At 41.9% G+C, this 12,872-nt stretch overlaps 1 protein-coding gene across 4 annotated transcripts in view; it reads left to right on the top strand.

The window, feature by feature from the left end:
* The window catches only part of dscaml1 (Down syndrome cell adhesion molecule like 1), a 146,019-nt gene that overhangs the window by 96,654 nt on the left and 36,493 nt on the right, over nt 1–12,872 (top strand). For 3 of the 4 annotated variants that reach the window (XM_061780902.1, XM_061780900.1, XM_061780903.1), the window contains 7 exons: nt 706–885; nt 5,138–5,343; nt 6,443–6,539; nt 6,619–6,747; nt 6,825–6,992; nt 7,071–7,141; nt 7,882–8,122. In XM_061780902.1, coding sequence (XP_061636886.1) covers nt 706–885; nt 5,138–5,343; nt 6,443–6,539; nt 6,619–6,747; nt 6,825–6,992; nt 7,071–7,141; nt 7,882–8,122 — 1,092 coding nt within the window. Of the gene's footprint in view, nt 1–705; nt 886–5,137; nt 5,344–6,442; nt 6,540–6,618; nt 6,748–6,824; nt 6,993–7,070; nt 7,142–7,881; nt 8,123–8,400; nt 9,264–12,872 lie in introns of those variants that run through there. The other variant, XM_061780904.1, reaches the window with a different exon arrangement.

Below are 12,872 nucleotides of genomic sequence, written 5' to 3'. Positions count from 1 at the left end.
AGTCTGCCGGCCACTGCAGAGCGTCTCGTTGTAGGCCGTGAGTTTGCTTATGTCACACCGAAAAAGCGGAAGAACCAGGAGAAAAAAAATGTCAGACAGGGGCATCGTGCTGACGTGGCCACTTTAGAGCGCCTCGTTGTCACGGCATGGAAAAGCCCCGCGGTGCCCCACTGGGATATCATCCAGCCACCATAGACTTTAAGTGAATATATTTTCACGACTCAAACATGTAGCTATTTGTAGGTATAAGAAAGATGCTAGACAAAGTAGCATTGATTTTTACAGGTCCCTGTACTGTGTTTTCTGTGCATACAGTGGACACACCCACATCATTTGAGACCAGAGACAGCGGCTTGATTTTTCTCAATTTTGAAGCCTCATTTTACAGTATATACTTGGAAGCAAATCACAACAGTCTGTATTTTTTAAATAAACCATCAAACTAATAGTTTAAACCCTTGACCTGCATCTTTCTCTAAATAAGTTCAGCTTGGGCTCTGTAAAAGCAATACACCAGCGCATTCAAACTAATTGTACACGCAATAATGCCACTTGCAAGTCCCAATTTTGCACTTTCACCAGTCAAAAACCTTGTGTATATTACTCTTCCTATCTCTTTCCAGACAGTTAAGGTGGTATTATGCGAGGGGAGAGGTCCCAGCACTCTAACTTATCCACCTCTCTATCCTCTGTATTTTGGCTCAGCGGGTATCGGGAGCCCACAGCAGTATCACCCTGTGCCTCTGACGGGCCGCATACAGATCATGAACAACGGCTCGCTGCTCATCCGCCACGTACTGGAGGAGGATCGTGGCTTCTACCTGTGTCAGGCCTCCAACGGGGTGGGCTCTGATATCAGCAAGAGCATGGTGCTCACTGTTAAGAGTGAGTATATAAACTCCTAATACATAATTGCACAATTACGCAAACACAAAAGTACCCTTAGAAGACTAACACAATCCCACAGTGCTAGTAGAAACTCTCTCTCTCTCTCTCTCTCTCTCTCGCTCTCTCGCTCTCTAATAGCATAATACTCTGCTTCAGTTTCCTATACCCCATTGGCGACAATATTTTTTATATAGCCATCAAATTGCCTATAGTACATATCAGCTGCACCCTTTGACAGTATTAAAAATAAAAGTGACAGGGATATTGGCTTAGACAACTTTTAAGAACATCTCAAGTATGAATTAAATGGAATACGTCTCCCTGCAATTTGAATCTTTCCCTTTTGTATATAAAGTGGTGCCTTGAATGACAAATGACTATGGTCCGTCATTCAGCTTTTTTTTATTTTATTTTCCATCCATCCATCCATTTTCTGAGCCGCTTCTCCTCACTAGAGTTTCAGGCGTGCTGGAGCCTATCCCAGCTATCATCGGGCAGGAGGCGGGGTACACCCTGAACTGGTTGCCAGCCAATTGCAGGGCACATATAAACAAACAACCATTCGCACTCACATTCACACCTACGGGCAATTTAGAGTCTCCAATTCATGCATGTTTTTGGGATGTGGGAACCGGAGTGCCCGGAGAAAACCCACGCAGGCACGGGGAGAACATGCAAACTCCACACAGGCGGGGCCGGGGATTGAACCCCGGTCCTCAGAACTGTGAGCCTGACGCTCGAACCAGTCGTCCACCGTGCCACCTATTTTATTTTTAATTTTTTTCTTTGAGTGGCGACCAAATATTTGAGGAACGAGCGCTGTATGGTGGCAGTAAACGTAACTCAACTCACCTCACAGTAAGCAGCAGTTTAGCAGATAGTGAATAGTTCTTCAGTTCTTCTTTCCTCTTGTCATTAACTTCTTAACAGTTAACTTGCAATTCCATTGCAACATGCTGCCAATTTTTTGTCGAGCTTGTTGTCACATTTCTGTCGGGCCAATACTCATGCACTCACTGTAGTAGTCTCGCCACGCTGCACTATTTGCACTCGTACTTGAGAAGCATCTGCACCATTTGCACAATTGACATTGTCCCAGATTATTGCACAACTAGTCACTTAAAACTGCATACATTTCTTGAAGTCTCTGCACCCTTTGCACAATGGTCATTGCACCGTACTATTGTTCTATTACTCATTTCAAACTGCTCTAATTGCTAGAGGACTATGCATCCTTTTGCACAATTGTCAAAAAAAATACAAAATTGTACTGGCATTACCACATTACTGGTAACCTTTTATTGCTCAGTGACTGTGTTTTTTATGTCTTTATGTCTCAAAAGTATTCTCTCAATTGACTGTCTGTTGTCGTACTAGAGCGGCTCCAACAACCGGAGACAAATTCCTTGTGTGTTTTTGACATATTTGGCAAATAAAGATGATTCTGATTCTGATTCTGAAAAAGAAGCTTTGAGCTGTTTATTGCCTATCCTAAATGAAGCTTACTGTAAAAAAAAAAAAAAAAAAAAAATAGAAAACAAAGAGAATTACACTTTGTGTATTTAAAGGTCCCCTTGCATTATTTTTTTAAATGTTATTTTTTTTAAATAATCTTTTATAATCCTTTTATTGGGTTTCCCAGATAATATGGGTTGGAAATGTCCAGAATGCCCTTTTTCAAGCTATTGTATGTCTTTTCCACCTGGCATAAAAGATTTCTCATTAATATTTGATATGTAAATAAGCTTTGATCTGATTGGATCGCTGTTATTCTAATTTAAATATGTAACACTGCTTTGCTCTGATTGGTCCTTGTCGATATTAAGGCTTGTAGTGACTTGGAGCAGCTATGCGTTCATAGTGACATCGCGTTAAGATCCTTCGATGTCTTACTATCATTATGAAGCACAGTTCACTAAGTGTTGGATTGTTGCCCTACTAATAGGGAAAGTGAGCTGAAAGGGGAAGTTGGTTAAAATATTGAAGAGAGGGGGATATTTTGATGTTTAGGCTCTGCTCCCATTCACTTGAAAATTACGTTCATCGTTCGCACATACTTTAGCAATATTGGCCCCAAGCTTTGCTATTTCATCTACTGTTACATCATACATTTTGAAAATAGTTAAGTATTGTTGTAAACCACAATATGTGTATACTTTATAGACTGTATTTTTATGGCTTGGCGACGGCTGAGACAGGCTAGCTTAAAACCCGGCAATGCCTTGAAATCTTATCTGGTCGTTTGCAATCCATTGTGCCATTTTTGTCTTTTGCGTTCAATCGACAAACAACATAGATGTCAAACCTAAACCCTGTCACAGAATCATTTTGACCTAATTTATGTGTAAAACAATGGAACATGTGGGATTTTGATGGAAGGGCACCTTTAAAACTAACACATAGCTTTGATTGGTAAACCAGTTTACCTTCACGCTACAAAAATGCAAATGCCTTAGACTAGCTGACAAATAGCATCGGTCTTGCGATGTTATAACCCTTTAAGGAACGGATGTTTGAACACAAACGGTGGAGCAACACATCCATCCATCCATTTCCTTTACCGCTTATCCTCACTAGGGTCGCGGGGTTGCTGGAGCCAATCCAAGCTATCCTCGGGCGGGAGGCGGGGAACACCCTGAATCGGTCGCCAGCCAATCGCAGGGCACACGAAACAAACAACCATTCATACTCAACGGAGCAACACATGTACACAGATAATACAACAACACTCATAGACATATTCATTATCATCTGCGAAGACCGACTGAGCTTATTGAGGAGTTTTGACCGGCTGCATGTACGTATATACTGGTCCCAGGTGGCCAAGGCACGCACACCAGAAGTTGCAGCACAATGTGTATTGAATGGGAGCAAAAAACTGTTTAATTCTTATCAGTCTATTTAATTATGTCATTACTGTATGTTTTCATAAAGTACAATTTTATAAAGTTCTATTTTCCTTATTAAAAAAAATTCTTTTTCTTGTCCTTTTTTTGGACAGGGAGGCTGGAATAGATTATAGGCATTTCAATTCATGTCAATGGGGAAAGATGATTTTAGATACGACTGTTTTACGAGCGTGGCCACTGATGAAATTAAACTCGTATCTCAAGGCAACACTGTAATTAAAAACCAGTTTATGGTTGTTGTGTTTTTGTTGGACTCTCTATACACACCACATGTTAGACAAAACCTTCCATAGTGGAGTTTCTACCTCAAATGTCTTTTACAAAAGATTATGAACAATTATTTCCTAGATTCAAAAGGCAGTGAATAAGACAAACAGGTAGGAAGAAACCTGCTATAGACAGCTAATTTATACCTTGTGTGTGTGTGTGTGTGTGTGTGTGTGTGTGTGTGTGTGTGTGTGTATCGGATAGGTTGTAAGAATGTCGAGCAAGTGAACAATTGATCCCCTGAACCCGCAAGATCTGTCTACAGACAATCAAAAACACTTTGAGTGTAATCATTATCTGCAATCAATCGGCACGGCCTGCCCTCGCTGTCAGTAACGGCCCGCATGATAAAAAAGCATGAGGAGAGTGCTGGACGACAACGCGCTCGCCGCACACGAGCAGCGATTATGAAGTGAACAAGAGACTGACATTAGCTACATCATGCCGGACAATGACCTTACTTGACAGCGGCACTGACAAAAGAGATGTTAACGGATCATTCCTGGCACATTTGACACCATCGCATGCTGACACAAGTGTAGGAATACACTCCACACCCACCCGCCTCTTGCTTTACTCGTGGCATTAGTGTTATTGATTGAACCGTTCCTGTCCTCTGCCGCCCTCAATTTTGTCTGTTTGGTTCAGTGGCAAGAGAGGCTAGGGTGAGATGAATAAGTGATGAAAACAAAACAGCGGGACCTTCCTCCTCGGGTCGATATTGTGTGTGCGAGAAGATTGAGTGCGCAAGTGATTTTGTGTACAGAGGAAGGCAGAGTGTATCGCTTTTGCCTCTTCATTCACCTAGACCTCGATGTTAACTATCGGAGAATGAGAGAGGCGGTTTATTGACTTTACCTCATTGACCATTGCTCTTCATCGCTGGAACGTGGCCACTCTTGACTCCACCTCTTAACGGCTCGCTTTCCTTCCCTGGCCCTCTCTGCTCCTTCACCTCCTTTTAAAACCCTGCTTATTATCCACTCACTTTCTTGTCTGTCCATCCTTCTCCCGTCGGAGCTCACCTCCACGGTTTTATCCTGTCTCCTTGTTTCCTGCCCTCCCTGCTACAGTCCCAGCAATGATCACAAGTCACCCCAACACCACCATGGCCAAGAAGGGTCACGTTAAGGAGCTGAACTGCACAGCCAGGGGAGAATGGCCCATCATCATTCGCTGGGAGAGAGGCGACACAGTCATTGACCCTGACCGCAATCCCCGCTACTCTATTACCACCAGCCCCAACGAGAAGACAGACGAGGTGTTGTCCACCCTCAAGGTAAGAAACGGTTAACCTAGGCCTCGCAGAGTGCTCGGCCGATGAACGCCGACAGCGGTGACTTTGTGACTCTCATTTGACAAATTGTTGCACTTTGTTTTCACAAGTCAGGGTGCAAGTTGCGAAAACACTCAGTCACTTCAAGTGTTTTCTTCAAGTAGGACAATATCTTTTCAATAATGTTATAAAAATAACTAGCATTTGCAATTCCCTAAGTGATTGCATGTGTATCCTGAGAGATGATGTTGCTGGGGTGATCTGCCAAAGAAAGAAATATAACTAATCATTTAAGACACCCCGGCAGTCTTCAAATACTATGCGAGTATCCTCCCTTGAGGGGTTGAGCTGTATAGGGATGACATCAAAACACTGAGTGGATGCTTTTTAAGTGTGCGGCTATGACATCGCTGATTTCTACATTTCTTATAACGAAAGAAATGGTCAATATTATCAGAGCATAAAGGGCCTGATTTACTAAGATCCCAAATAGCAAGCGCAAAATTGCGTGCTCGCTCTACAGATGGCGAATGCTGTTGATGGGCATGTTGCCTGTGATTTAACAAATAGCGGGACCTAAATTGCATGTTCACGCCAGCAGATTACGCATGCTGTTGGTAGGCATGTTGCACATGATTTGATAAAGATTGCAAATTTTTACCAAGAACCAAATTCCTTATCTTGCATTGTTAACAAAGTGAAAAATATCCCATACCTTTGCATCTTTATCTGGAAGCACACCTTATTTGAATGGATTCTTGTTTGGCACACATGCACCGAGCCTCTAAAAAGTTTTATGGAAATCGTTTTTGCATAATCCTGCTCACTAACAACTAAGCAGTGACGAGAAAACGTCTTGGTGGGGATATGTAAATGTTTGTAACTTTTTTCTAGCAAGTGTGTCAAATGAAATCAAAACGATCAGTATTGATATGGATGCTGAAGCGTAACTTTTTCATATTGTAACTCCAGTCAAAAAAGCGACCACGAAACGAAACGACTTTGCGATAGCACTGGAGAGTAGACCTTAACCACACCACCTTCATTAGCTCCTCAGAGGCAGTTAGTTGGATTTCTAATATGTCTACGTGTCTACTCAAAGCTGAAACCAGCAGAGCGTGAGGACTCGGTCTTCTTCTCCTGTCACGCCATCAACTCGTACGGCGAAGGCCGAGGCCTCATTCAGCTCACTGTGCAAGGTGCTCTTCTTTACGCAGATGAAAATCAAATGATGAGTGTACATCTTCGTTAGTTCCATTCACACTGCTTATTCCTCAGAGCCCCCAGACCCTCCAGAGTTGGAGGTGCGAGAAGTGAAAGATCGCAGTATGAACCTGCGATGGACACAGAGGTTCGACGGGAACAGCGTCATCACCTCCTATGACATCGAGTATAAGAACAAGACTGGTATTTACAAGTACTGCAGAAAAATGGGATCAGTTTATTCTGTGGATTGAAAGGAAACATTGTCATCTTTTTTTCAGATAACTGGGAGCTGAAGCATGCCACTCGAAACATCTCCCCCACTAACAATCAGGCCAACATTGTGGACCTCCACCCGGCCTCCGTCTACAGCATCCGTATGTACTCCTACAACGCCATCGGCAAGAGCGAGGCCAGTAAGGAGCTCACCATCAGCACGGAAGAAGCTCGTAAGTACATGGCAACGTGTGGAAAGCTACAATGTTTGTGTGGCTGTGTGACAAATGGTGCCTTGTCTGTTTTTGCAGAGCCTGATGGTCCTCCCATGGACGTGATCCTGCAGCCGGTGACCTCTCAGAGTATCAGGGTTACTTGGAAGGTAAAGCTTTTTGTTTACTGAAGAGGTGGCAAAACTACTCACTCTGTACTTCAGTAGAAGTACAAATACTTTCTACTGTTAATGATATACAATGCCCATTTTGGTAGCGCAATGGAGAAAAAAAACTGCACACAAATGTTTTCCCTCTTTTATCAACTTTCATAGTGCTCATTCTTCGAAGAAAAAAAAAAACCTCGTAAGCATTGGCCCAGGTTTTTATCTAATCAAAACGTGTTTCCATAGCTTTGCTGATATTGTGAATTGATGAACAAAGAAGTGCTACGTTAACGAATAGGGGTTGCACGACTTCATTTAGGTTTTTTTTCAAGTCGACGCTATTGTGGTGAAAGCCAATTCGACGTCGACTTGTCGCTGATGTAGGCATTGATAGTCCAGTACTGTAATTGAAAAAAAATATATAGGAGGTCGGAATGCTTTGCAATTGTCTATAGTCACTGACAATGGACAGCTGATTCAGCGAATTTACGTAGAACATAGAAGTTAGAACAAAAGAGCATTTGGTATCGTTCGCACAATTTGGCCAAACGGGGAAGCCTTTTCTTACTCTGGACCCACCACAGCAGTGGCCTCTGGATGGTGAAATTTTGCCACGTTCACAAATAATCACAGAACTCTTCATGTGCGGTGGAGTAATTCCCTACTCCGCTGCTAACACTGAATTCTAGGGGGCACCAGAAATCGCAGATTATAGCTTGAACTCATTGCATTCCACCCCACAGGCTCCCAGGAAGGAGCTGCAAAATGGAGTGATCCGGGGTTACCAAATTGGCTACAGAGAGAACGGCCCAGGCAGCAGTGGCCAATACAGCATTGTGGAGATGAAGGCCACCGGAGACAGTGAGGTGTACACGCTGGACAACCTCAAGAAGTTTGCGCAGTACGGCGTGGTGGTTCAGGCCTTCAACAGAGCTGGCACCGGGCCCTCCAGCTCCGAGATCAATGCGACCACACTTGAAGATGGTAAGGACCCGTCATCATTGATAGGCCACAACAATGGGTACACTTGCTCACTGTAATGTGTCAAAAGAAGTCTAATGTTATAACCAATACTGTTTTGCATTGTAGTTAGGTCAATTTATTGAGCTACATTACAAGCAAAACACCTCTCAGTATAATAAAGTGCACTTCTGCACTGCAGCAAACGACAGTACAATAAAAAAAAGGAAATGTTTGCTTTTTCAAGTGTAAAAATGAAATGATTTGGTGACCAGCCGCCATAATTGATGCTTTTCAAACAGCACGGCGTCGCATGAGCAAGTGGAAGGGTAAACTGTCACCAACCCGCCAGCTTTGATTCACAGATACTGCACGTTCTGTGTCGCTTTCTCGTCGCCTGAACTGTGTCACATTGCTCCATCTTTTTTCACTGAAAAATCACTGCATTCGCTCTATTCTAACAAGAATGAATGTTGCCTGCTGTAATCCAAAGCTTTCGTACCCAAGCGGTGCACAAAGGAGCGGGGCGATAAAGAGCTGGGTGATGAGATGGAAATAAACAACTACAACAGATCTTATTGATGTTTTTTTTTTTTTCAACTCAACAGGGCCAAACATTTGCTCACTTTAGATGTTGTAATCTGCAAGCTACTCTTTAGTGAACTGATTCCCTTGTGTTTGCTGATGAGACAGATGCTTTACTGAAAATGCCTTCATGAATCCTCTGGATTTTAGAAGTGTAACTGATTAATAGAAATGATTCAATCCAAGAATAATTATTGCAATAGAAAATATACCATATGGGTGAGCCGTGTTTAAAGCTGGAAGAAATGGACCATAACTAGAGTTTTGGCTCAAATTGAAGCAGAGGTGGTACCATTCTGATCATTCAATCATGTCAAGCAAATACGTTTTCTTAGTTCTTTAAGACCAGACAAATAACTGCATCTCATCGGTAACATGAATTCAAACTTTTTTTACTACCTGTAATTATCTACACTGTTTCACCTGCATTCATGACTCCCCTCACATTGGACCGTAACAAAATCTCCCAAACACATCTGGGAAAATGTTCGATAAAGGCAAGTTTGAAGTTTTTGGCCATAATTCCAAAATGTATGTTTGAGGGAAACGCAACACTGCTCATCACCAAAAAGTGATCATACCTACATGGTGCATGCATGCTGCATGATGGAGGCAGCATCGTGCTTTGGGGCTGTTTTCCTTCAGCTGGAACTGGGGCCTTAAACAAGGTGGAAGGAATTATGCAGTCTGTGTTAGCACAAAATCCTCAGGCTTCTCTACTAGAAAGCAACACAATGTCAGGAAAAGCCTACTAGAACATCTGAACTTGATTTGGGGTTCATAAGAGGCACTTTAAACTGTGTCAGATGTCTGCTGACTCCCATTTAACATGAGGTTGAATGTGATATGTTAATTCTGAAAACAGTCACATCCCAGTTATAAGAGAATGGTGTGCAAACTTGTGCAACCACATGAAGTTGTTTATTTTTACTTCCCCTCTCGAAAAGATAAAAAAACATTTTCACTTGAATTGTACAATGCATAGGTCACATTAATCTTGGCCAATGTTTAGGAATTATTTATCTTGGTCTCATTTTTTATGTCACAACCTGACCCCTAACCTGGCATTTGAACAGGGGTGTGCAGGCTTTTTATATCTACTCTATTTTCCATCTGACATACTGGATTAGAAGTAGGAAAGCACATTTTCAAAAAATGTTCAGCTCTTCCCTTGGACAGTTATTGGACCAACTTCCAAATGTTTCTGGTCGAGTGCCCTCCCATCAGCATAATACCACAATTGCAGTTCAAAATGACACCCAACTAATGCACCAATGGTCCAATAATAACAGTTTTCAATATGTCTGAGTTTTTACAGCTAGGGGTGACCCAAAATTAGGCAGAGATTGCCACCTCCAACAGGCAGGCAGGAAAAATAACCTGATATCCACTAGAGCTGGGTATTGTTAAGAACCTCACAATTCGATTCAATTTTTGAATCTTTAGGTTGCGATTGAATTCGACTTTGATTCTTTCGTTTGTGATTCAATTCGATTCGATGGTGATATAAATGCTTTGATGTTGATTCAGTAAGAAGTCGAAATACACAAACACCTGTTGAAAATTATTATTATTATTATTTCATGCTCATGAGAGCATATGTGGATGTCACCTCACACTTTGGAGCAATAAAACATCAGATTAGTTGGGTCTTTTTTTTGCACAGAAATAATTTCTTTATGCATATGGAGTACAACAAATATTTAAAAGGGAAAGTGCATGTAAAGTTGATATTTCTATCCTCTTGGAAATTGTGATGAAAATTAAAAATTCTTTCTAGTACAGCTTACAAAAGACCTTCCTTTTGTCTGTTTCCTTTGTTCTGGAAACACACAAGATTCCAAATTGACCCTAAGGGTCAGATTTAAAGGTTGAAGGGACCGCTTACATGCCTCTGCTGCTTCCTTTCTAACCTTTTTGTTGTTGTTTGGTCGAATCACACACAACCCAGCACTGGTCCTGTATTTGTATTATTTTGACTTCTGCCCCCATTAAACGAGAGGTGTTTTTGTTAAAATTCCATCCATAGTCTGTTATTTCTTGCATTCCAAATATTTTTTTTCCCCGAAACAGGCCATCTCCTGATACAAACCCACACATACAAGCGCACACACACAGTGAACAGTTGGCTGAGCCGCATTGGGCCAGAGCAGCCAAGCCCCTCCAGCGCTTCCCTGTGGCTGTCACCGTGGCGACAGTGATATTGATGGCCATTATGATAATAGTGATAACAACAAGCATACTAAAAATAATTATAATTAGCTCGTCTGTCGGTCTGTCTCTCCCTCAGCCTGCTTCCTGCTGTAATTATCCGCAGCTGAGCGCTTTGTCTCCCTGCACTTCTTTTCATCTTTTTCATCTACCCCCCACCCCCACCCTTGCAGTCCAAAAATGCCTCACGTTTTGTAGCTTTTCCTCCTTTTTTGTTGTCTTATTAAAAATCCAGCAAATAAACGTTTAATTTTTACTCTTCCTCGCCACCTTTCTTCCTTCATTCATCCAGTGCTATGTAATGCTCACCGTTTCTCCGGAATAAGCACATGCCCTCATTTATACCTGCATCCAAATTATTTACACTTGTAGCCCGAAGGTCTATTCATGCAAGGCCCAGTTTCTTCGCTTCCTCCGTCCTCCTCCCCACCTCCGCCCTCCACGCCAGCTGCCCAGAATAACGGCCCTGGCGGACTTGGCCCAATCTCGAGTCTTTCAGTCCGAGCTCTTCCTCTCTTCCTGCCCCTCGAAACCTCCCTGCACAAGTTGACTTCTGTTCATTATCAACGCTGCGCGTTATTCAACGCCTGAAAGGCCAATGCTTCAGAGGGGACACCTGGACAAGTTAGAATAGAGCTAGGCTTGTGCTCAGAAAGAAACTGGGATACATTTTGCAAGCCCGTTGAATCACAACTGGGTTGCAGCGGAAAGGTCTATTTGGGCTTCATTAATTAAATGTCAATGTGCCACCCGTTACACACACTCTTAATTTACTCTCAAACCTCGGCCAAGACTTCCTTTTATTTTTTTCATTAAGATGACACCATACTCAACTATAATGCATTAGTGGGAATATGCAAAAGTGGATTACGTGAATTATTTCACCCTCATAAGTGGACTTTTTTTACTTTAAAGGAATTTAAATGAATGGAAATGCCATTAATCTGTTCCACCTGCACAAAAAAGCACCACCAACATTTTTGTGAAATGTTTTATAATAAGCAAAGTCGGACGCTCTAAAACATATTGTAAGGCAATTCAATAGAATGGAAAGAGTTAAACACTTGGTGCATTATGATTTCTTGTTTCAAAGCCCATTGACTTTGTGGTCTTTCTGGTGTCTGCGCATTGGCCACCAGGAAGCAGTATAATAAAGACGTTCATAATCAACAAATACCAGTTTCACAACTAAGTGACCCAGTTGTGCAGTATTATTTTTAAGCAAAGGATCGAGAATATATCCTGTGAGTATTGTTATATTATCTGTTGTGGCACCGTTTGTATTCAATATCCATTACTTAAAGTGTTTTAATTACTGTGACACTGATGGCAGTTTTGTTAGCATGTCTATGACATTTTGCATTGTGTATTAGCATTAGGCTAGCAGACTTCCAAAATTATGGTTTAGTTAAATACACATGTAATTGTCTTTGTTTTATGTTTAAACTAGAACTTGGAAGGGGGGGAAAACAGCTTAAAGCAAGCACTTGAAGAAAGTTGTTAACTATCTGCTGCTTGTCGTGAAGTTCACTGCCACATTAAGCGTTCGCAAATCACATTTTTGCTCAAGACAACTCAACTCAAGCCGAGGGACGGCTGGTATCTTGAAAAACTCCTAAGTTTGGTCACTCGTAAGTCGAGGTACCACTGTACTGCTAAACATTTCCACAATCAGTCAGTAATGCCATTTTAGTAACTGCAATGTTAATGTTCTGATATGCCGTACTTCCGGAAACAGTGGCCTGCCTCCCTGTTCGTCATCCACTTGAATAAATACACTCCACATCATAAATATATTGTGTGAATAAAATAAAATAAACAATCTTATTACACTAACTATAATAAAAACCAAGACACCATCCAACATCTCAAGTGCTTTAATGCGGACTCTTTCCATTTTAGTGTGCTCTAAACGATTTGACCACTTAGAGCAGGAAGGAGGAATTTACAAATGACTCACTGGGCTTCTCTGAGAAAT

The sequence above is a fragment of the Phyllopteryx taeniolatus genome, chromosome 8 (assembly GCF_024500385.1).
Source record: "Phyllopteryx taeniolatus isolate TA_2022b chromosome 8, UOR_Ptae_1.2, whole genome shotgun sequence".
Classification (NCBI taxonomy): domain Eukaryota; kingdom Metazoa; phylum Chordata; class Actinopteri; order Syngnathiformes; family Syngnathidae; genus Phyllopteryx; species Phyllopteryx taeniolatus.
Note: the sequence above shows the minus strand (reverse complement) of the source record. Positions and strands in the feature narration are given on the sequence as shown.